Source organism: Lonchura striata, chromosome 21 (genome assembly GCF_050655825.1).
Source record: "Lonchura striata isolate lonStrDom1 chromosome 21, ASM5065582v1, whole genome shotgun sequence".
Taxonomy (NCBI): domain Eukaryota; kingdom Metazoa; phylum Chordata; class Aves; order Passeriformes; family Estrildidae; genus Lonchura; species Lonchura striata.
Genome location: NC_140723.1, coordinates 7,257,905 through 7,281,601, shown reverse-complemented (window position 1 = coordinate 7,281,601; position 23,697 = coordinate 7,257,905). Strand labels below are relative to the sequence as shown.

Here is a 23,697-nt window from a genome sequence, read left to right as displayed (position 1 = left end):
CAGAAAAACAAACCATCTGCTAACTGAGCTGGAAATGAGGTATTCAGGTAGGAGACGAGTGTCCCATTCACTTTCCCATCAGACAGTGCCATGGTCAGGTGCTACATTTTGTGTATACTCTGATACTTTTCCAAGTCCTCCATGAAGGACCCAACAGCCCATCCCCAAATAAAGGGAATACAGGAATTTCTCAAGTCTGTTCTCAGGCCCTCCCAACCTTAATAATTTTACCCACAGGTTTCTATTCATTCTGTTCAAAATGGCAGCATTTATGTTACGGAAAATCCACTGGATTTGGGAAAAAAGGCAGTGAAGGATTTGAGTGCAGAGCTGCCAACCTCAGAAATAGAGATAGACCAACCAAGCAACATTATGATAAAGTGTTTATTCATTTTTTTTAAATATCAAATTTTTTTACACATAATTTGTTGATAAACAGTCCCCCAATATTAAAAAAAAATCATAAAAGAATCAAGTGTGTATTACTTTGGGCAGAACCACATCCCATTGATGACACACCCACTCCTCTCTTCAGCCGCCTGCGAGGCCACAGCGTGTTCAGCCCACAAGAGTCAATGACACAAAACGCAACCAGCTTTAGGATTCCTGAGTATTGATTCCCTCAAGTTCCCTAAGTGAGTCTGTAAAACTCTGAAGCATCAGTCAAAGTGTGACCCAAACTGCTGCGCTTTGGATCACGGACTAAGCCTCGTCTACATAGTGCAGGAAGAAATCTCCAGCGCTCAGAGGGGAATGATGTACATGAAACTGACCTCGTTTCCCAAGCTGACTTCGAGAGAGGCAGGCAGAAATACCTCTGGATTCCTCCTCTTTGAATTTCTGTTAAAGAGTTCTGGGGAGCCGTTTGGCAGGAAGTCCAAGTCTGGTGAAGAAACCTCTAGGACCTGTTCCTCCTTTTGTTCATCAATGGCATGGTTTTACAGAAAACTGATCTGAAGTTGAGCATTCAGCAAGTACACTTAAATATTGCTACTTTTTAGAAGAGGAGACAGCAAGAAGAAGACACAGAAGAGGGGAACATGGAGGACATACAAGGTTAACAGTCCTGGAGACCAAGTGTCTACATAGAAAGTTAAACATACACAGCAAGGAGGCAGAGATTGTCACGGTAACAGCATAGCTCAGCTCTGTCCTGCAGCAGGTAAACACGCCAGGGACAGTTACCAGGAATACTCCCTCCTCTTGTCAGAATTACCCATGCCCAGAAACTTCCAGATGTTGGGATTCCACTAAATATCACCTCTGTGTTCACCTGTGGCCTCGTGTACACAAACACACAGTCACCAAGAGGCCAAGTGAATTATTCAGTATTTTAAAGGAAAAAAGTAAATCTCAGAAACCAGGACTGACTCCAGGGCACACCCTAAAAGAAACTATACAGGCCCACATGGGTCTCCATAGGTGCTGGCAGCTTTACAAAGCAGCTTCCGAGCACTGCTTTACTCTCTAGAGCTGGACTGCCATGGTGAAATCCCTTTATTAAGTGATGTGACATTAGGACACTACAGCAGTGATTAATGAAGACGGGGAAAAGAACAAAGTGCCTGATTTTAGGCTGGAACACCTGGCTCCTTGGAAACCTGGACAGCTGTTGGTGGTACCTCTATCCCCTGCTGTGGCCAATAAGCCACAGCACTCTGCCATCCTTCCTTTCATATAAATACTGGACCAGTGAAGGGAGTGCGGGAGGCTGAACAGAGGATGTGCGTGTGCATGCAGCAGAGAGGACACACATTGAAACAAAGACAACTTTTAGACAGCGTTTGCTAAACATACATTCTATTACATTTTATTTTGACCTTAAGTACTCACTACTGCCCCAATTTTATACTAGATCTTGCTCCTAAAAAAATTATTCACTAATTTAGCAGCACTTAGCCATTCACTCAAAGCAAAGTTTGGAAATGAAGAGATCTAAATCACCAGGCTTGGACCTACTTGATAAAAGTTTTAGAAATATTTATCAGTTGGGGATCAGGGTTTGCTTCTAGAAGTTTGGAGAGAGTTACCCATGGAATTCTAGCACTGTGGATAAATGCTTCCATACAGCTTTGGCAGAAGGGCGAGATTGAAAACTTATATTTGACAAAGAATAAAAGTGAGCATTGAAGCAGATTGGCTGATGCTCTAGAGCTTTTATAGCATAAATTCTGTATGCGCAGCCTAAGTCAGCGTGGCCATGAGAGCAGAGCCTGTCACCAGCTTGGTGCAGAGCAGCACCACTTGGGCCAGCTGAGCAATGGCTTTTCAAACAGAGAGAGTGATACAAGGGGCTAACACTGAGTAGCCAACACTGAGTAGCCAACATCTGCTGCTCCAAGCAGCTGGCAGTACATCCACCCACAGGCAAAGGGTGCAGGTTCAGCTCTCCCGCATCTGAGAGCCAACCAGGCCCTGGCTCCTTGTGTCACTTTGCTCCCAGGGCCACCTCACCAAGCCCTGCAGTGTGAATCAGGAGCAGATTCAGCTGTCTGAAGTTGCTCTGGATCTGGAAGCCTCATTGCTGCTGCTTCTGATGGTGAACCAGATGCAGACAGGAATGGGTCTGATGGATCCTATTTCCTAAAAGCCTTAGGTGTAGAGACCTGCTGACACTGTACTCCCGTACCAGCCTAAGCTTGCCCTTCACAGAGGGGCTTCTGCTGATTTGAGGTGCTCATTGCAAGAATATTAAACCAAACCTTCAGCAGGGGTAACTCTACCACCTGCCTGGTGAAGATGAGAAAGCTGCAGTCTGGCCTCAGTAACTCATTTTGAGCAGACCCTCAAGTGAATCACTGGATGGTGCTCCAGAGAGCCAAGCACTGCTTCCCACACGGAGCGGTGCCTGCTGATGCCATCACAAGCAGAGGGATGTAAGCCAAACCTGTGTGGGAGCTCCAGGTCTGGGTGGTACTGTCCCAGCTCATGGAGAAGCTCCATTTGACAGCAGAATGCCTTAAAGCCCTTTATTACTCCAAAGGATCTCCGAGCTGCCCAAGTGTCTGAGGCAAATCTGACACCAGCACTCAATGACAGCACAAACTCCTGTGAGGTGACAGATGAAACCAAATCGGTGCTGTTTTTAAATGCCACCTGCATAAAAACAGCCCAGCACACACACAGGAGACCTGCTAAAGCAACAGGGAACACAAACACCAGGACACAGGCCTGGGACAACCACAAGACCACATGGAAGCCATGAACAAAAATGTGACGTGGCTCCAGGTTTAGCTCAACGTGTCTATTTCAAGACAAACACCTAACACAAAGCCACTTCTGAGATTTGCTAAGTGGGACTGAATCAAAGCTCTTACTTAAAATTTGGTTTCAACCATGCCTTCCTTCCTTTCCCTTCCCCAGCCCTGACAGAGTTTTGGGGCTTTGCAGAGCATCACAAAGGAGTTCTTCCCCCCGCTTAAAAAAGCATCTGGAAAGGGTTCCCTACAGCAGAGCCCTGGTGAGGCCTCTCCACTCAGGTGACTCACCAGAGGTATCCCAGAAGGCCACGATGGTTGTAACGCAGAAGCCACATCGGTGCATTTTTCCATGAACCCTGCTGGGGAGCCCTTGCTCTTGAGGCGGTGTAAGATCAGCACCTCCAGCCATGGCATTCACAGCCACAAGGCTGACCAACACCAGACATCCAGACAAACCACAGCAAAGCAGATTCTTCCTTCTTCCAATCACAGCCCTGTTTGGAGCCACTGAGATGAAGTTCATTCCTCCCTGGGCACAGGGAGATTTTAGAGCTATAACACACAGTTGGTTTGTTAAACAAATTCATCATTAAGGTTTAGCCTTAAACTGGTTGAGCTTGTTCTTTTTGCATGAGAAAAAACATGATGTGGGCAAGGCTAGAAAAAAATGTAAATATCTTTTCCCTCCCCTCCCGTCCCTACAGTTAATACCAGCACATCTCCAAATAAGTTAAAACATTTCTTGTAAGTTTTGGTAGCACCAAATTCTATCCCTTCCCTTCTTCTATCCCCATGTTGTAAACTGGAATACACTGGCCCAAGAGCATCACAGAATATTTTGAGTTGGAAGGGACACACAAGAATCACTGAGTCCAACTCTAAATCAAAGCATAAAAGGGTTTGGCAAAAATAAGCATCAGCCTTCCCCATGCACACACAAAAACCCATGCTCCCAAAAAACCCCCTCGCTCCTCTGGCAAAAGCCTTACACATCCAGGAGCATCTACACACCTTTAATAGCTGCCAGAATAATTTCAACAGCTGGGTTCCAAGGAGTTGCAACAAATCCAGAGTCCACACGGGACTCAGAGTGCACCTCCCCTCCTGTGCGTGTGTGGCCATTTCCCATCACAAATTGCTTTGTGTCAGACAGGGCAGTGAGCGCAGTGGCTGCTGCTTTGTATTTGCAGCATTGGAGCTATTCTAAAATCATAAATTTAAATAAAAGTAGTAGTTTTAATCCAGTATGCATGATTAAAAGCTATCCTGTCCACACAATGCAAGGACATTTTCTTTCCTTTCAAAGCCCAAGTCTAATGAGCGAAACAGAAATGTTTTACTTTGGCTGCAAATAATTTAAAAAATCTGGCTCAACACTCTGCTTGTCCATTGTGGTGTGTAGTTGAGATACTCCTGTAGAAGAAAAGATCCCCCAGTCAGCTCCCTCTTCCACAGTTACGTGGGAACAACAATGCTCTTGGCTAGCAAAATGAGAAGAGCAAGATCTGCATTTCCACCCGCTTGTTCCAAGGCCTGGAGAGCTTCCTGTGGGGTAAAACCAGCACCGAGGATCCGGTCGACATCAGCCACAGGGAAAGCAGGGGCTGGAGAAGCCCCTGTGGTCAGTCTGGTGTAGGCAGCTGGGGGGCTCAGCAGTGGTTCCTCACTCCCAGCCAGCGGCCACGGACCTGCAGGAGCAGCACTGCCACTCCTCCCAGGTGCTCCTGTGAACAGGCGCCAAGTATCCTGTGGTGCTCCTTCACCCAGAGCAGGTGTGGAGGAAACAGGCGTGCTCTGCTCCAAAGCTGGACTAGGTGCACTCTGAGAACCTCCTGCCAAAACCTCCCCCTGCTCTGGGCTCTGCTCCTGGCCAGGGGTGGCTGCAGAACTCAGCACGCCCACATCGCTCTTACCTGAACCCTTCTGCCTCTCTAAAGCACCTCCCCCAAGCACAGGCTGCCCAGGAGCAACAGGCCTGGTGCTTATGTGCTCTCTGCCAGAATCACAAAGCTGGCTCCCCTCTGTCCCTCCACCCTCACATCTCGTCTCAGGGAAGGAACAGCTCTGTTCCTGGCTGGCTGGATCCGAGCCTTTCTGCTCACCTTCAGAAAGTCCTTTCTGCTGCACAGCTGGCTCTTTGTGAACCATTTCCAGCTGTGAGACTTCTTCTGAGGCAAGGATCTTGAATTCTCCTTTCCGACTGATAACCAAGAGTTTGTGAAGCTCTTTCAAGGCTGATGCTAGAGGGAAACATGGCTCTTCTGAAGGTCTTCCTGGATCTGTGTCCAGCTGTTGGGTGCTGGAGGGGGAAGAGCTGCCTGCTGCCAAATTAGCCAACTCGTGATACTCTGCAGGAATTTCACTAGTGCTTTTAGACTGCAGGACATCACTGGTGGAAAGTGGATCACTCAAGGAGGATGGAGACTTCAGCAACTCCACCTCCATGGAGAAGGCATCTGAGTTTGGGTTGGATATATGTCTGTTCTCAGTCTGCTGCTTCTGCTGCCTTGCTGAGCTCTGCGCTTCAGCTGCAGCCTGCTCCTCTGCATCTATTTCCATGGTGGCTTCCATGTGCACGTGGCTACAGGAGGCTGACAGTTGGATACTCCCTTTCACACAGGAAAGACCTGCTCTCTCCAGTCCATCTCTCATTTCCATGGGAGGATTTTCTGGCTGTTTGGCTTCTGCCACGGCAGGTTTCTCAACCCCATCAACACAGCAAGGAGGTTCTGGGTCAGTTGTCTCAGTTTGCTCCTCAAGATGTTCCTTTTCTGGCTCTTTGCACATCCGATGGTCTGTGGGAAGCTCATGTTTTTGCTCCTGCTTTGAAGACAGACAGACATCTTTATCCTGCTTGGTAGCAGTGTCATCCAAATGGACTTTTGTCACTTCCAGAGGATGTTCCTGACCATGATCTTGTTCTTTAGCATTACATTCCTTTAAAATGTCAGCACTAAACGTTTCTGTGAGTGTCTTCTGTGAAAGGCAAGCTGGATTGGAGCAGGTCCCATCTCCAGTGTGCGGAGAGGGGTCATTATTTGCCAAGGAAGAGCTATTGGAATGATGCTGTAATACCAGAGCATGTTCTTTTTCTGGGGTTATCTGGTGTTCAGGTGAAGAGTCAGAAGTCTTGATGGCTCTAGGATCAATGGGCTCTGCGAGGCTGGATTCAGATGAGCAAATTGAAGCAGGGGCAGAGACAGAACGATCAAGTAACTGATTTGTGGGATTACAGATCTTGGAATTTAGTCCTGAAGACTGGACTGGATTTTGAAACCCATCAGAAGCTGGTAATGAGGGCATTTCCAGTGAGGTAGTTTCTTTGTCACTATTCTCTATGGAAGACAGAAGGAAAGGAGCAGTCAGGACACAGCAGAAGCACCGTTCGCACCATGGCAGCACAAACTGGAACGGGTGGCTCTAAATACCTGGTCTGTGGCCCACTCCAGCTGCAGTAAACACACACTACATGCATCAAGGCTTCCGACGTTCTGTTTGGATTAGGAAACAAACACACCGAACTCGTGTTAGCATTCAGAGCACACACCATGCATGGTTACAGTCCTGCACAGCTCCCCTCCTGACTGTCCAGCACAACGGCACGGAGGCTGCAGGAGCTCCTGCCTCCCAGAAAGATTCTGCCTGGCAAAGTTGGCACATCAAGGCAAGAATAACTCGGCCAGAGCACAATTTAAAGGCTGCTCTGTATTGTCTATGCCACAGAGAAACTCTACACAGTACAACATGTGTCTAGTGCTGTACTTGTCTGTTCTCCCTTTGGCTGGAGATACTCAGGACACATATTTCAGGGATATGGGAAATGAGATGGTAACACAATTCTTGAGTTGTGCTCCCGGCAGTGGCATCAGACCCAAAAGAAGGTGTCCAAACACCAAACACTTCCCTTTTGCTGGCTGCAGAAGGGAAGTGTACAGATTGTAGGGGCAAAGAAATCCCCCAAAAGAACTGCTGCTCAAGGCAAAGCAAAGGAGAAGCACCCAAAAGTCAAGTCCAGCTTGCTCCTTCCTTGTCCTCACAGAGAGCTGATGAATTGCAGATCTCTATCAGAAAGACCAAACACTGGCTGTGGTTATCAGAGGAGATTAAGTGGCCTTATCTTGCTGACAGTCTGATCTCGCTGATGTATCAGCGCTCTAGTGCTTGTTAAATCACTCACACGACCTTTGCAGGAGTGCCAGCCCTGTCTGCCCAGGATCACACACCCAGGCTCTGTGCTCTGTGATTTGCTGCCCTTTCCTTTCCCAAACTCAGTGGTCTTAAACACACACCACTGGTTTTCCTGGAGTCTCTTTTTACAGGAGTACTGGGGTGCAGCTTGCCATGCCTACACCTCCAGCCATTCCCTTTAAATTCCACAACACAACAGAAATCTGCCTTTCTGTCCTCAGCATTTTATTATCTGTTCCTTTTATTCTGTTAACTAAAACCAGTGCAGTATCTGCTGTGACACCAACCCCTGCTCATCTTTCCTAAGGGTGGCAAGAGCTTTGTGACAGAGGATATGGATGAAAGCCAGAGGGATCCTTTCTATGTGGACTGATTACATTCATGCTCTCTGCTCCCAAACCAACCCTTCAGGGAGAAAGCAGAACTGTCTTTTGACCTGCTGGATCATTAATTAGGGTCTGATCAGACACAGCAGGGATTTGCATTTAGGTAGCAGCAGGAGCTGGTTTTCCGTCAAGCTCTCCTCAGTATTATCCTTCTCCTGGGGTAGGCACAGGAGCTGAGTCCCAGCCCCACCAGGGATATTGATCCAGCTAAAAGCAGGAACAAACTCTTCCCACAGAGTGCACCATCAGGGATGAATTCTGCTCTGTACCAGGAACAGCCTGAGCTGTTTGTGGTGGCAGTGACTTGGACCGAGGCTGCCTGGATGAAAAGGTGTGTGTGGGATGAACTGCCTGGCTACGTTTCCTCCTCAGCAAAACAGCTCCAGTTTTGTTGCCAGGTTTGTAAATCCTCCATAATTACCAAGTTCCTCAGTGGTGGGAAATTGGCACAAAACAGCATCTAGCCCTCAGAGGTAAATAAGGATGTGGAGGTCCTGGATCTTAGTGAAGCCCACCAGCACTCCACCACCACCTCAGCTGCCTTCCACAGATGCTGAATGTTGTGGTTTGATACAGAAAAAAAGAATTTTTTTCTGAAGGAAGAGGTTAATTTAGTTTGGGATCAGGGTTGGATATTAATATTTAGAGTGATTAATTGAGAGCAGATATGTTTTTGAGAATATAGAAGGGTTAAAAGTAAAATTTTTAGGAGATTTTTTTTGTTTTGGTTTTTGAGAGTATAGAGTTTTTTTTTTTTTAGTCAGGTGGTTGGGTGGGAGAGGGGAAGTTATGTGGTTTAGGTTGAGGTAAGTTGAAGGGTGGAGAGTTTAGAACTGGTTTTGGGTTTTTGTGGATGGAATGGTAGAGAAAAATTTAGGATGTTTGTGTTTGTTTTTAGAGTCTCTCTTGAGAGAGAGAAAGAAACAGCAATAGTTTGTTAATAATATACTGGTAGAGGAGGTAGAACGGGGGGAACAGTGTGGGAGATGGAGCTTGGGTTGAGAACTATTTAGGGAGTTGAGATTTTAAAATTTTTTTTAAGAAATGAAAGATTTGTGAAATATTTTTTTAGTTTAAAAGAAAAGAGAGATCGTTTGGGACTTGGGATGTTAGGGAAAGAAGATTAGGGGGAAGATGATGGAGTAGTTTTTAGTTAGATTTTTTTTTTGTTAATTATAGATTGAATTGATTTTTTTTTTAAGAGAGATTGTATTTTAGGAAGATGTTAGTGAGTTAAGAGATTTGTTTTAGTAGTTGAAAAAATAAGGAGTAAACAGAGAAAAGTTAAGGAAGTTTGTGGTAGTGCTGCTTTTAGAGAAGAAGAAGAAAAGATTTTGGTTTTAGACTTTTAGTTTTAGGGGGAAATGGGGGCGCTGGCATTGTGCCAGTATCAAACCATGACACTGAACCACCAGCAAAGCAGCTGACAGAAATCATGAGGCTCCCTAAAGTGGACTTCAGGGAATTAAATAAAGCTCAGGGATAATCCAGGTGCATTCAAAACAAGCACTTTAATAGCCTCCAGGTGCAGGCAGCCATTTGTGTTGTACCATCTCCTGGAAGCCAGCAAAAATTCCTGCTGTTATAAAAGAACACATGTGTTGTGGGGAGCTGAGCTTCTTTGGAGCTGCATCACATCCTCTTTCTGCGCTTCTTCCATTTTCTTTTTTTTCCTTTCTTGGTTTTCTTGGTACCATCTAGCAGCAACTCAGGTTTTGGAAGAGAGAAAGAAGCAATGTGCTGACATTTTAGGATACAGCCAACAAAAGCCTATGGACCAGAGGCCAGTACTGTGTCTAGAACTGTCCCAGTCAATCTGATCAAGAGCTGCTTTAGTTCTGTGCCTCGGTGTTCTACAGGCATTAAGTGAACACACAAAATGGATTTCCTACTCCCATAAATCTTTTACATTCCTCTAGGGCTCAGCATCAACTGAAAGTGTCCGAGTGCTGACTAGCCTGAACAAAGCCTCATGGTCTTTAGAACCATATGTGGTACATAAGCAGATTGGATTTAAGTAATTTCAGGCACTTTTCTGTTTAAAAACCTTGTCTAAAATGCTTTTATTGTAAAGACTCATAGTTTGGGCTGAGGTTTGCTTGTTATTTAGTTCTCTTGCAACAGAGAACTAAATTCAACCAACCACAGTATCTGCAAGCCTCATCCAAAGTAGAAATATATTCCAAAAGCTAACCCAGGCTCTGCCAGGCTCCAGGTTTTCACAAGAAAAAAACTTATATTTACACCTGCCAAGCTGTGGGAACAGACAAGAGCCCAAGCTCCTGAGCCTGGCCTTTAGTGACATCAAAACCTGATCACAAGGTCAAACCCATGTTTGTATTTCTCTCTACTGGCTGCAACTTCAGTTAATAAACATTCAAATTTGGCTAGAAAAGTCACACATTTAAACTATTTCTTACTGATTCATTAAAGCCAGACCTTCCTTCTGATGTTTTTTACATTTCTGGAAAACTTATATTCTTAGGATATAAGAAAATAGGCCAGAGGGAGCAATAAGTGCAGTCCTGTGCTCCCTTTAATGTTATCAACTTCATTATTTGTAATTAACTGCTTACTCTTTGGGTTGTCAAACAGTAACTGGGAGGTGTTAAAGAAAAATTTTGGTGCATTTCAACTAAATATACATATATATATATAAAATACATTTTAGTATCTAATAGATATATAAATATACATATAATATATGGTTAATTCTTTTTTTTCTCATTTCAATTTTAAATATGGGCATGCTAGAGTTTTCAAAAATTAGCAAGAAAAATATTGAAATCAACTCAGCCAGCTTAAACCTGATCCAGCAAAGAGTTCTACATGTGTGTAGGAAGCAGAATTTACTGCATTCTTTCTGAGGAAAAATGAGCAGTAAAACTCAAAGGTCTCTAGAGAACTTTTGGATATAAAATGTTATCTTTAAAAGTTTTGGAAAAGGCTTAAGGAATACACCCTGAGGTATTCACAGCTCCTCTTGAACAGCAGGAAAAAATTAATTTCCCCTTCAGCTAAAAGCTGAATTAAGGAAGGAGTTGAACAGAAAATTTGAGTTTCAGACTGGTTTTGGCTCATAGTTCAGCTTTCATCTATTTTGGCTGCAAATAAAATTTGTTAAATTTTGCAGCCACCAAAAATCCTTGTGGCCATCACATCTGTGCAGCATTTGGATTCCAGGGACACTGGGAACAAAACTGCAGGAGGGTGAAAGTTCTCTTTGCAGGTCATGTTTAAGGCTGAGGATGAGAATTCAGCTTTTGAACCTTAGAGCAACTGCAAGGAGGCAATTCCCCCTCCAAGGGCACGAGCACCATTCCAGGGAAAAATGCTGAAATAGTGCAAATTCTAAAAATTGTCATGAACTTTTGTCACTGCTACAGCTGCTCTATTTTTACGTGGTGCAGCCAATAAGAGCAGGGTTTTGGGAGCCTCCCCAAAGCTGTGCTCACACGAGGCTGCAGCAGCAGTACAGCTGAGCCACATCCCTGCCGGGCACTACAACATGATCCTGGCCACAGACAACCATTAACCTCCACACCTTGAAAGCCAGGAAACCAGAACGGGTGGGAAGCTGCAGGGAAAGCACCAAATAAACAGCTTGAGTGCCTTTGTGCAGGTTTTCCAGCCCAGAAGGGAATAGAGAAGTGCACTCAGAGGCCACAAGCAAGAATAAAGCCCTCCTCTCCACCCTTAACTGGCCGATGCTGCTCCCAGAAGCTGGAAGGGGAACAGCTCACAGACATCCTGCCATGCAGCAAAAAAAAAAAGAAAAAAAAAAGCACATATTCCTATTTCAAGTGGGCTGCTGCTGGTACCTGCTTCCTCTACGGATTTCTGTATTGCCTCTGCGAGCTCCTGGTCGGCGATGTCCTCGGGCCGCACGTCGTCGCGGCCCGCGCCGTACGCCAGCCGCGCGCACTCGGGCAGCTCCCCCTCGGGCAGGAACGAGGTCTGCGAGCCCGTGGTGCCGATCACCAGCACGTTCTTCTTGAGATCAATGGAGCACTGCAAAAGAGCATCCACACGTCAGGGGCCTGTGGAGAGCCAGGCACTTCCCAGGGGAAAAGGGAGACACGAGGTCAGGCGACGCGTCTCCAACAGGACGGCTCACAGCAGGCAAGGGTGGGCCAGGAGAATCAGCTCTAACCAAAGGGCCCTGTCTGACTCAATTTGTAATAAATCATTCCATTGGAAAGCTCTGAGCATCTCTGATCACAGCAAAAAGCTCCAGGCAGCAGCCAGACACCCCAGAGCTGTCCATGATGGATGTGCTTCCAGGCTGGAAGATAATCCACCATCAACTGTCCCCAGGAAAATCCTATGAATTCACAGGCCAGGCATTCATTTTGCACTTCTCACTAAACCTACAAGAGCCAGGTAACTGTTTCAAAAGAGGTTTTGATACCTGATGCCTCTTAAGCATATCCAGTCCTAGGAGCATGTCCATGGGCTGCTCTTCAAGGATTGAGAAGGAGCACGCCAGGAAATCCCCTTCAATCTGCACCTGAGCTGAAACACAAGGCAGAGAAGTTCCTACTACAGCACAAAAAAAATCTGCTTTCTTTTTCAAAAAATTTCTGCCCTTCCACCTGGGAATCTGGGAAAATCTGAAACCAGCACTCTGATGTACTGTTTTGGTGACGGAAAGTCTGGCCCTGTGCAAGCCCTAGGACTGCCAGGCCTGCCATGGTCCCAGAGTAATTATTTTAAAAGCTGATGTGCCTGAGAACCTCCAGCCCTGCTTCTCTGACCCTCCAAGCTTCAGGGGCTGCAAACAGTTTATTAGAGCACAAGTCTAAGCAGCAGCAACAGCAAACAGAATTGATTTTTCAGTAATAAGGGCAGTGTCCTCCATCCACAAAAGCTGCAAAAGAGCAGAGAGGCTTCTCTTTCCAAAGGAACAGCAAACACTGCACGGTGCAGGAACCCTTCCTGAGTAGCTCACTCTGTCCAGCAGTCCCACCCAAAACAGGGAAGGTTGTGGTGTTTCATGTTCACCTTGGGTTTTGCCCCCAGAGAACATATCCTCTACGTGTGCAGGAGCTGGGACTCCCTCACCCCAAAGCATTAAATGAGACAGAAGACAGAGTTCTGTGCCCGAGACAAACACATTGCAGAGGCACTTTGATTTTACTCTGCAGGAGCTCCTAGCAATTACAGCACCAATCCTCAGTGCCAAGATTGCAGGAAATGCAGTCAAACCCCTGCTAAAGCTACCCCAAAAATGCCAGTACTTACCTAAGTGCACTCTGCCAATGATTTTCTGTGTCCCAACACCTTTAGCAATGCCAGCCCACCGCCGATCCACCAGCCTCATGATGTTGCACCTTTCAGCACAGGCTTGGCTCATGATGGTCATCTGGGCACCTACCAGCAACAGAACTTTTGTTAAATCCTGATGGCTCAGCACAAACTTTTATTTTCTCCTGGAAGAGTTTAAGATATTACACTCAGTGTCTGGGAAACCAACCCACCTGCCCCAGAGCATAAAGGCTTCCTGTGAATCCCACTGTGCTGACCTGGCTGCCCACGCACGGGTCAGCACTGACCATTACTGTGGGCATGGAACAACCCCAAGAATTTTCCCTTGCAGGTGTATGGGAACCACCACATTAAAGGTGTGTGAGATTCCCCTGTCTGTAAAATGAGATAAGATATAAACATGGCAGCGACCTTCCAGGCATAGAATCCCAGAATCTCTCCTAGGAGCCCTAATCCAGGGTGTTCCCACACTGCTTCTCCCAGCAATGTGCTTTGCTCGCCCAGGCTGTGCTCAGGGTTCAGTAAAGTGCTCCAAAATCTTGTCATGCAGTGCTTTATTGTAGGATTTTTAAAAAAAAACTACTGGAATGTTTACTGTTGCCCTCAGTGATGGAGAGTGTGGAGAAAGCACCTGAGTCCACAAAGGCTTTCACGGGGTGTCCATTGACTTTGCAGTTGATGTAGAGCATCACCACCTGCCCAAAGCTCTCAGGTGCCTCTTCCATCGCTATCGTCATGTTCTCTTCAATGTTTTGTTGCCTAAATTTTGTGGAGAAGAGACAGAAAGACCAAAATTTCTGTCACCTGGATCTTGTAACATCCCTCTGATTGACAGACAGACCTGGAAATCCCACCTGCTGCTGCTCACCTTACAAACACACATTTGAACCACCGCAAAGGCTGCTTCCTTAATGAAACACAGACTTGGGAGCTGAAGATTGCTAGAAATCATCTCAGCTAGCTGAGTCCAGAGACATTGAGTGATTCCCCAGCAGCCACTACCCCTTCCAACCCCTGCCTAACTCACACCTCAGCTCCTGACAACCTTGTGCTGCCAACAGGAACCTGACATCCATGTTAACCTGGAGAACTCAGAGCAAAAAACCTGTGGATTCATTAGTCATGCCGAGTACACGGAGGTGTTGCCAATAGCTACATCACTGGAATCCCACACAGCAGCTGAACATTAAAATCCTCAGGTTTCCCTGGTATCTTTCCTTTTCCAGGCATAGGAAAGGAGGGAGGTGAGCAAAACAGCAGAAAGAACACCACCACGAGCACCAGCCCTTGGTGCAAATTCAAGCCGACAGAAAAAATGCTCTTCAAGAAATCCCTCATAGCCCCAGGGAAATCTTGGAAGTGATGGGCATCTGCAGTGACTGCATCCAAAACAGCTTCATCTCCCCAAAACAGGGAAAAAGGCTTCAATTCTGACGCCATTTCATTTTTCGCTGAGTGGGGTGTGAAATCTGGGTTTGGCTCAGCCCAAACAGCTGCAGAACCTTAGGCACATCCCCTTTACCTGTCCCTCACCTAAGGAAGAAGAGAAGCATTCCTGTGCCTCTGAGCAATGTTCCACTACCTACAAATGTCTATTTTCTGCATTGCTGAGTGTTTATCTGGCACCAACACCTTGTCAGTTGTGATGTGAGAGCGCTCCTATCACCAGTGAATTCTGGTTCTGACCAACAATGGGTCTGTATCAGACACTTTGTTATCAGGGGAAAACCACCAGCCATGAACTGACTCCAGGATTTACCACTCAGCTGAAGAAATCAAGCCTCAGCCCAACACAATTACATCTGGAAGGCAGCAAGAGGGATCGAGCTGATGAGCAGGATGCATTTCTGCAGAACCTCTCATCAGTGAATTGGCCAGACACGGAACAATTAGCAGGATGCAAAACCAAATCTCGAGGGCAGCTGGGAGGAACATTGCCGTGTTGCTGTGCAGAGCTCAGCTGGGAGACAGCACCAGCCCAGCTCTTGGGTTCAAAACGCCCCAGGCAGCAGCCTCAAGAGGAGATGTCCTTTCCACAAGTGCTCCAGTCTCGAGAGCAGAGCAGCTCAGGCAGCTCCAAGACATCACAGGCACAGACAAATGCTGTCACCTCGTATCACACAGTCAGTCCCAGAACAGTTTGGGTTGGGAGACACCTTAAAGCCCACCCAGTGTCACCCCTGCCATGGGCAGGGACACCTTCTACTATCCCAGGTTGCCCTAAGTCCTATCCAACCCTGAACACTTCCAGGGATGGGGCACCCACAACTTCTCTGGGCAACCTGAGCCAGGGCCTTCCCACCCTCACAGGGAGCAACACTCTGTGATCTCAGCAGGACACCTCTCAAGGATGGGGTGCACCTCCATGTTCCCAAATCCCAACCCTCCCACGTGCACAGGTGGCCCAGAGCAGTGCCCTGCAAACACTCCTTGATGCAAGGAATGTGTTTAGATTGTGCCTTCTCCGAGGAAAAAAGACCATGGACAGAAGCACAGAGCAGTTTTTTCTCCCCAGAGAGGACCCCAACACCTACAAGCCACTTTGATTTGTTACCTTATGTCTTCTTCTATCTTGGCCTGTGCCTCGAGATCAAAGGGGTCAGCGGAATAGAGCCGGATCCTCTCCTGCTCGCGCCGGGCTCGGTCCTGCTGTTGCTCCAGCAACACCCTGGTGAATTTCTCTGCGGGAACAAGGAGATAAAGAAATGCTTTTTACTGGAAATTACTCTTGCAAATCAAATTCTGGCACAGCAAATGCTTCTTTTGATGCCAGCTGAGGAATAGACTCAGCAGCACACAGAAAAAAAAAGATTCCTCTGAGGGCAGCGTGGATGGAACTCAGAGGATCAGTGGTAAATCTGGGAACCTGCTGAGATGAAAAGCAACTGGACAGAGCTGGCTCTCCTCATGTCCCTACCCAAACACTGCACAATCAAACTCAATTTCCTGGCACATACATTTTTATAGGGAAAAAAAATTTTAAAAACACACAAAGGTTAATGACCAATTTCTTTCAAACCCAAGGAACACAGCAAAACCAGAGATTATAATCCCTAAAGCTGAATGCCTACCACTGGAACCAGGGGATGTTAGCCAGGTCTAAATGCACATTTTAAGACCAGTTTTTAGATTCCCACTTTCCAGATGGCCTCTGGCCATGTTTTACTGCTTGAATGGGATAATGTACGTCCCCAAAAGGACTTGGCAGTCTGTGCAGGTCTGCACAGAGGGAAGGTTTGGGTTTGCTTCCAGAGATGCCATTCCCAGGAAGCAGCTCTGCTCAAAGGCTGTTATGGGCTCAGAGAGGCATTGGGTGTATCTGACTGTTGGATTTTTGAAATCAGGCTTCTGTACAGCAGGTGCCTTCATCCAGCACAGCCACCGGGCACGGATCTATGCAGATATTTGGGAATCCAAGCTGGAGCTGAGCTGGATCTGTGCCCAAACATTGCCAGCAGCAGCAGTGCAGCACTGCAAGGAAAAACCAGCCCTAACCACTTCCTCCTGACAGCCCAATGCAGCAATTTGGGACTGAAAATGCACATCTGGATCAAAGCGTGATGTGCACAGACCAGGCAGAGCAGCAGAGCAGCCAGTTCTGGGTATCTTGGGCTTAACCTCTGGTCTCCTGTGCCAAGAACAGCACCCCTGCTTAAGGTGATGGGGAAAACTCCCAGCAAGATGCATGAAAAAGCCCGAGAGTGCAGAGAAAGCCTCAGCACTGGATATGAACTCAAGGCAGAGTTAAAAACAGAACAGGCTGACGAGGTTCATAGAAGTTCCTCTCTGGTTTCCTCTAACAGAAATAACTCAGATGTAACCCTGAGAGTGGATAAAATCTCCTGCTAGAAGCTCCTTCTCTTCATTTATTTCTCCACACTCAACTATGTCCCATCTACTGCAACCCAAAACTCCTCCCTTTTCACACCTAAAGGACATCAGAGTTCAAATCTTTCACCACAGGAAGAAAAAGGGACCAACATCAGCTGCAGAGGAAGGTTTCAGCTGAAGGATGACATTTCAACTGTGCTCAAAACACACAGACACTTCCAAGATTAATAGAAACGTACACATTTATGACTATTTCTATTGAGAAAGTTCCTAAAAGATATCATTTTCTTGTTCTTTTCCCTTTCCCTTTCTGCAGCTCAATTCCACAGTACCAGATCACTATGGACAGAGCTGGGTTTGGAGTGTGCTGCTCTCTGCTCAGAGTCCCAGCAGCATATGGGATGCAGCTAACACACCACCTTTACTGGAAAATGTGCAGTAAGGAGTGTCTTAGCGTAAAAATCAGGAGCTGAGTCACTTGTGTTCATAGACATCCAGATTATCTATGCCACTGATATTTCTGAGTAGGAGATATTAAAGAGGATATTAAAGATGCCAAGCAGGAGAAATACACCCAGAAATGGAGGAACTCTGCCTTGAATGCTCCCAACTGGCACCTTTAATCTGCACCACAAGGAACGTGCAGCACATCCCAGCTCGTTCAAGAGCTGACCCTGCCCACCCCAAGCCCAGCTCACCGAGGTCCCCGCTCAGCAAGGCCTCGGCCAGGGGCGGGTTGCGCTCCTTGAGCAGGGACAGCTCGTGGGGGTTGGCCAGCAGCATCTCCCGCAGCAGCGCTGGGTTGTCCAGGCCCTGAGGGAACGCGGGCGCGTCCGGGGGCGACGGGCGCGGCCGCTGCGCCGGGGCCGGCGGCTGCTGCTGCGTGGATGTCCCGGGCACGGCGATGCTGCTGAAATCGATCCTGGGCAGGCCTGAAAGGAAGAGCACAGGTGTCGGTGCTTCGTGGTTGCAGTTCTGCTGGGGAAACCAAGGGAAGGATGAGCTGCCCTCAATGCTGCATGAGAGCAGATTCCGTGAGCAGCAGTTTGTGATGGAAGCGCAGCCACATCCCCGGGTTACTGGGTTAGCAACGCTGGCACATTTATGTAACTGGTCTCGTCTGTCTGCCCCATTTCTAATCCCCTGAAATGCACTTGCTGACTAGCTACTCCCAGCTTCATAAACATGAATCCCTCATGGAGGAACTACAGGGCTAAACCCAGTGGTTCTGAGGCACTTCAGAGTCTCTTGGGTTAAAAAAAAGCAGGGGAAAAAAAAAAAGTAGTAACGTTCCTGCAGACCTGCATTGCAGGTACCCATCCTCCAGCTGAGACAGGACGAGGACCTCAGCAATGCTCCCACGCCCTTCTCAGCCTGTGGCACCTTTTCTAGGGATATTTTATGTCTGGGATTTGCTATGAGTGGCTGTGGAAGGCAGGACAGAGGTGCAGGGCTCCACTCAGGCATTCCCAGAGGAGCCTTTGGCATGCACACATGATTAAGCCACTGGATTTGGCAAGATGTGGCTTCTCAGGGAATCTGCCACAGGACAGGTTCAGGACACATGTCCATAGAGGCTGTTCCTGGGTCTGAGCCACACATGCCTGTGCCATCACACCCACCAAGAAGGGAACTGGTGGTTGTAGGGAAACTCACACACCTTTACCAAACCTGTTCTGAACCAGTCACCTCCTCACTGCCTCCACACTTCCCCAAAGGAACAGTAAAATGGTATTGGCTTCCTCAGAATAAAACACTGAATCAGAAGCCCTCTGGGTCATTTACAAGCCCCCCTGACTCACCCCAGCCACCTTCCCCCCCTCAGCACTTTGTGCAGAAGGTGCTAAAGGACACCGACAGAGCTGGTGTTGGTAGGTGTTGATGAGTCTCTGCAGGCTCAGGCAGAGCTGGCACGGAGCCTTTCTCACCTGGGAAGCGCATGGAAGGCCGTGGCTCCACCGTCTCCTTCTGGCGCAGGATCACCACGTCCCCGTCCTTCAAGCCATAGGAGGCCAAGGACCTGTTGTTGTCGGTCAGCGGCCGCTCCGCATAAACGATCTGTGCCAGGAGAGCCACCAGCACCACCAAGCAGAGAAAAAGTTAAAACAAAAAGCAAGATGTTATTTTGTTATAGGAGAAGAATAAAACCATTCCAATAAATCCTGCGGATCCATCTCAAGCTTCAGAAGGGTAGGTGTGATGTCCTCACAGGCCCGGCCTTGGGCACGGCAGGGCCTCGACACGTTCCTTGGACAACACGGGGTTGGTCTTGCTGAAATCCAGCTGTGGTTTGACAGCTGGCACCACAGAGAAGGGCCAGTCTCCCCTGATCAGAGGCCAAGATCATCAGAGGGAAGCAAGTCTTGACCAGGACTGTCTGTCCACATTCCCAAACTCCACGATTACACAAGCCACGGGCGTTTTCTGCAGCATTCCCTGCCCCAAGTCAGCACCCACTGACCCTGGACTAACTGCAGACATGTCAGCAGTGCCGATCCAGAGATGAGCCAGCCCAACATCCATCATTCTGCCTCTTGTCACAACACAGCTCCCCAGAATAACCAGTTTCACAGGAACCTCAATCATTAGCTCACTGCTTTCCATTTCACTCCAGTGATGCAACTCTCCAGACCCAGAGCACCCAAAGGCTCTGCTCCCAAGATTGCCATTAGTCCATGCAGGGAATTGTTGTGACTGCAAAACACCAAGTCAGATCCATTTCTATTTTGATAACCTGGTTTAACATGGGGTCCACAGACTAAACATAAAATCACTGAGATAAAAGTGAATAATCCCCATGGAACATTTCCATGAACATCAGGCCTGTAATACCCCCTACAGAGGTCCTAAGTTCTGGGAAAGCCCAAAATGTAACATAAAGCTGGAAGAGAAGTTCCCAGAAATGGCATCTGGCAACAAAGGTTTCTGTGCTGTCACTGGAGCACAACAAGACCAGGAAGATCAGCCCAGCCACCTCCTGCCCTGGCAGCAGCCCAGATTATGGAGAACTTGGCCTAAACCCCTCAGGCAGACGATCAAATTTCACAAATACCACTTTGTTTAGCCAAACCTCCTCTCTTTGGGGCTGGAAAAGGCCAGTTCAGCAACACGTTTGCCACAGGTCAGGGCTGGCTGAGCCATGTGAGAAGAGCTTTCACAGTCCTGGCGAGGATGGGCTGTGACTCTGCCTGATGCTATCACAGGGAGCAGATCCAACGAGGTGCCAAAAAATCAATCACTACCTGTCTTAAGGTCTGGCTGGCACTACAGACTTTCACTGCTTCACTCCAGCAGCTCCAATATCTTACACAGACTCTCCCTGCAGCACTCAGCAGTGGAGACCCATCTCCAGCAGCAGTGCAAGGCAAGACGAGGCAGGAGGAACACAAACCACCAGAAGCTCGTGGGGCAGCAATCAGAGAGTTGGAGAAATGTGTGATGGAACCAGGCACGAGCTTCCTGCCTCCTCCCCACCACCGGAGCGTGCAGCCTCAGCGCTGCCTCACACCCCGGGTTTCTCCCAGGGTCATGGGCAGCGATCTGAAGGCGAGTGGCCTCCACCCCAGCTGGCACCACCAAGGTCAGCTGGTGCTGGCAGAGCCAGGCACAGCCTCTCAAGTTACCGGCCTGAGTCGATGCCACTGCAGTGACAACCAGCATGTCATAAATCCCAGCTGCACACCCAAATCTGAAGTGGCACATTCCCTGCGCAGACACTCTGGAAGAGACAAGTTAATCAGTTTAAGTGAGGCTTTACCTCTGTCATCTTGCTGGGATTGGATTTATGAGCATTCGGCCTTACATCCCAGACAATGAATTAAGCGCCTGGCACTCGCCACGTCCATTAGCAGCACAGATTAATCCACTCCTGACCCATTCTGCCCCAATCTCAAAACAAACTGATTGGATTTTGCTGCCTTTTGATTGTCTGGTTGGTGGCAGTTCTGCTGGCTGGCAGGCACCAGCCACGGGTTCTTCTGGAGGTGACTCAGACAGGGATGCAGGCACCGATGGATTCATTGTGCACAATGCCAGAGGGTAGAGCCTTCCTATGGAGCGGGGAAGCCCAGCCAGAGTGCTGGATACCACCTGCAGCCATCAATCAAGCCAACTCCTGGGCCCAGCAAATATTCCTGAGCACGGCACAGATGGAGGGCACGCAGAGAAAATAAACAAAGTCAAGGAATGAAGAGTGTGGCTCTGCTGAGAGCCTCCTGTCCCCTCTCCCAGAAAGCCAAGGCTTCGTGTGTGGAGGAGACTGGAAAGTCAGATTATTTCCCCTCGCCTCGCCCAGCTCCTCTTATCACCACAGCCACCAGCAGCTCCCTCTGTTATCTCAGACGTGTGCCCACAGTGTCCCTTGGACACCTCACAGCTCCCTGCCCCACCCCAAACTGCAGCACCCGGAATTCACTGCCCAAACCAGCAGAGAACAAGGCTGGGATTAACCTTCCTCCACATACTGAGTGGTTTACTCCACCCTGCATGACCCTCACAATGAAATTCATCCTTTCCAGTGCCAACACAGCACCTTCAATGCAACATTCACCTTGGCCAAGGAAAAAGGGCAGAAAACAGCCAAGTCTGGTAAATGCAAAACTGCCTATTTGTGATTTAACAATGCAAAATCCTTCGACACAAGAAGCTGCTTATCTGGTAACTTGTATTTTTATAAATTTCACACAGGAAGTTGAGGCTGGAAAAAATCAATGAGGCTGGAAAAGCCCTCCAAGATCATTAGGTGCAATCCCCACCTTGTCCCCAGCCCAGAGTGCCACATCCAGCCCTTCCTTGGACACCTCCAGGGATGGGCACTCCAAACCTCCCTGGGCAGCCCCTGCCAAGGCCTGACCACCCTTTTCCCATGAAGAAATTCCTCCTATGCCTAACTTGTTCTCCCCACTGAAGCTCCTCAAAACACCTCACGCACACCAGGGAGGAAGAGAAGAGAGAGGAGTGATAAATATCAGCCTGGCAAACGCGGCACGACGCGGCACAGGATGATGCACGGGTGGCAGATGGATGAGCAGAAGGAAGGCAGAGGTGGCTACAAAAGCGCAGCGCTGCTCCCCTCGCCCGGGGCTGGCAGCACCCAAACCCCACACAGGTCAGCTGGGCTGGAAAATCTCAAACAAGGGCACTGCTGACAAAAAATACACGCAGGAGTGACCCCTCGTTACCCTGAACCAGACCCGGAGCTGCAGGTCACCCTGACACAAGGGACAAAGGTGACAGCGAGGAGTTTATGCTCCAGTTCATGCCTGGAGATGTCAAAGGCACTGCAGAGTCCCCCATGCAGGGGCTGTCCTCAGACCTGGGAGCTCACTGAGGGCTGTGACAGACACAGGAGGGTTGCTGAGAACCTTTGTGTGAGGTGGGTTCTCCCTTTCCACCTGCCCAAAACCAAGAGGTTTTTTTCCTAAAAGAGAATCCACCCTACCTGGATTTCCTACCCCTGCTCTAAGACTGTTTCTCTGTCATCACCAACCTCCCATTCCAGAAAACAAGGCTCTCCCAAGACAGAGGGAAAGCCAAACGTCAGGAACCTGCTGGGTGAGGGACACCACAGCCCCAGGGCTGCCCCTGCACCAGTTCTTCCAGCGCTGACTAATCTTGGCTTGGCTGGAAAAACACTTTGTTAATTTAGACTGGGAAAAGGCTCGGGAAGCAAAAGCCACCACCGCCAAACTCCACAAACTCTGCCAGGCACGGCCGGCGCCGAGCAAAGGAGCCGACACCGCCCTGCCCAGGACAAACGGGAGGAACGGCCAAACACGCGGGACTGAACCCAAAACATGAGCAAAGCCCAGACAGATGGCCCAGAGCCGCCCCCAGCGCAGCCTCCCCCACGTTTGGTACACGAGTGAGCCCCCAATCCGGGCTGGAGGGGGATATTTGCTGGCAAAACCACACGGATGTGCCTGCTCGGTCCCCACACCTGTGTGGAAAAAAAAAGGAGGAAAAGACTCAATGCGCCCTTTCCGCCCCAGACCGGGCAGGCGTTTGATGGGATAAATAATCCTTTCCCGAACATTTCAGCCCCGTTTCCCGGCGTTCGAGGATACCACGGACCCCCACCTTCCCCGCGCTGCGAATCCTGTTCCCCTCGCTCCAATTCCTGCCCCGTTTAAACATCAAATTCCTCCGAAACCTCCACATAAAACAAACCAAAACAAACCCACATTATTTTCTCCCTTTCAGCTGCACGGCGGGCGCGGACCGAGCCTTTCCCAGAGGGGACCACAAGTCCCTGGGGACGCGGAGCCCTCTCCCGAGCGGACTTGGAGTGAAAAGCGAGCGGTTTCTCCCCAAAGCCCAAAGGTCCGTGAGGGGAGAGACCGGGAGGGACCCACCGCCCCAAACAAGCCCAAACTCCGGATGGCCCCGGGGGCGTGGGGGACACGGCCGCCCCCAGCCCGGGAGACCCCGACCCTGCGGGAGAAGAGGCCACGGCCGCCCCCGGCCCGGGGGCACCGGCCCGGCCCTCCCCGGCGCTCGGGGCGGGGGCAGGCCCTGACCTGGCTCTCGGCCGCCGGGATGCCGGACTCCAGCTCGCAAAGGGCGCGGAAGTTCTGCAGCTCGAAGTCGGCGTCCACCTGCAGGTTGAAGGTGATCTCGGAGCGGTCGCGGCGCAGGCAGAACACGGTGAGCAGCATGGCCGCCCCCGCCCGGACCCGCACCCGCCGCCGCCGCCGCCGTCAAGCGCCGCCGTCGCAAAGCGCCCGCCCCGCCGGTCAGGCGCCCACGTCAATCCGAGCCGCCCGGCCAATCAGAGAGCGCCGAGCGGGAGGCCCCGCCCCCTCCGCGCGCCGGCACGTGGGAGG

At 49.1% G+C, this 23,697-nt stretch overlaps 1 protein-coding gene across 1 annotated transcript; it reads right to left on the bottom strand.

The window, feature by feature from the left end:
• Positions 1 to 370: 370 nt before the first annotated feature.
• Positions 371 to 23,612, bottom strand: LOC110474455 (DDI proteasomal shuttling factor 2). Its single transcript, XM_021537877.3, has 9 exons — positions 23,392 to 23,612; positions 18,802 to 18,931; positions 17,572 to 17,805; positions 15,597 to 15,723; positions 13,674 to 13,801; positions 13,019 to 13,147; positions 12,186 to 12,289; positions 11,596 to 11,785; positions 371 to 6,535 (listed from the first exon to the last, which is right to left on the bottom strand). Exons 1-9 carry the CDS (start codon positions 23,527 to 23,529, stop codon positions 4,656 to 4,658), a joined length of 3,060 nt encoding a protein of 1,019 aa, XP_021393552.1. The 5' UTR covers positions 23,530 to 23,612; the 3' UTR covers positions 371 to 4,655.
• Between the last annotated feature and the right edge of the window lie 85 nt (positions 23,613 to 23,697).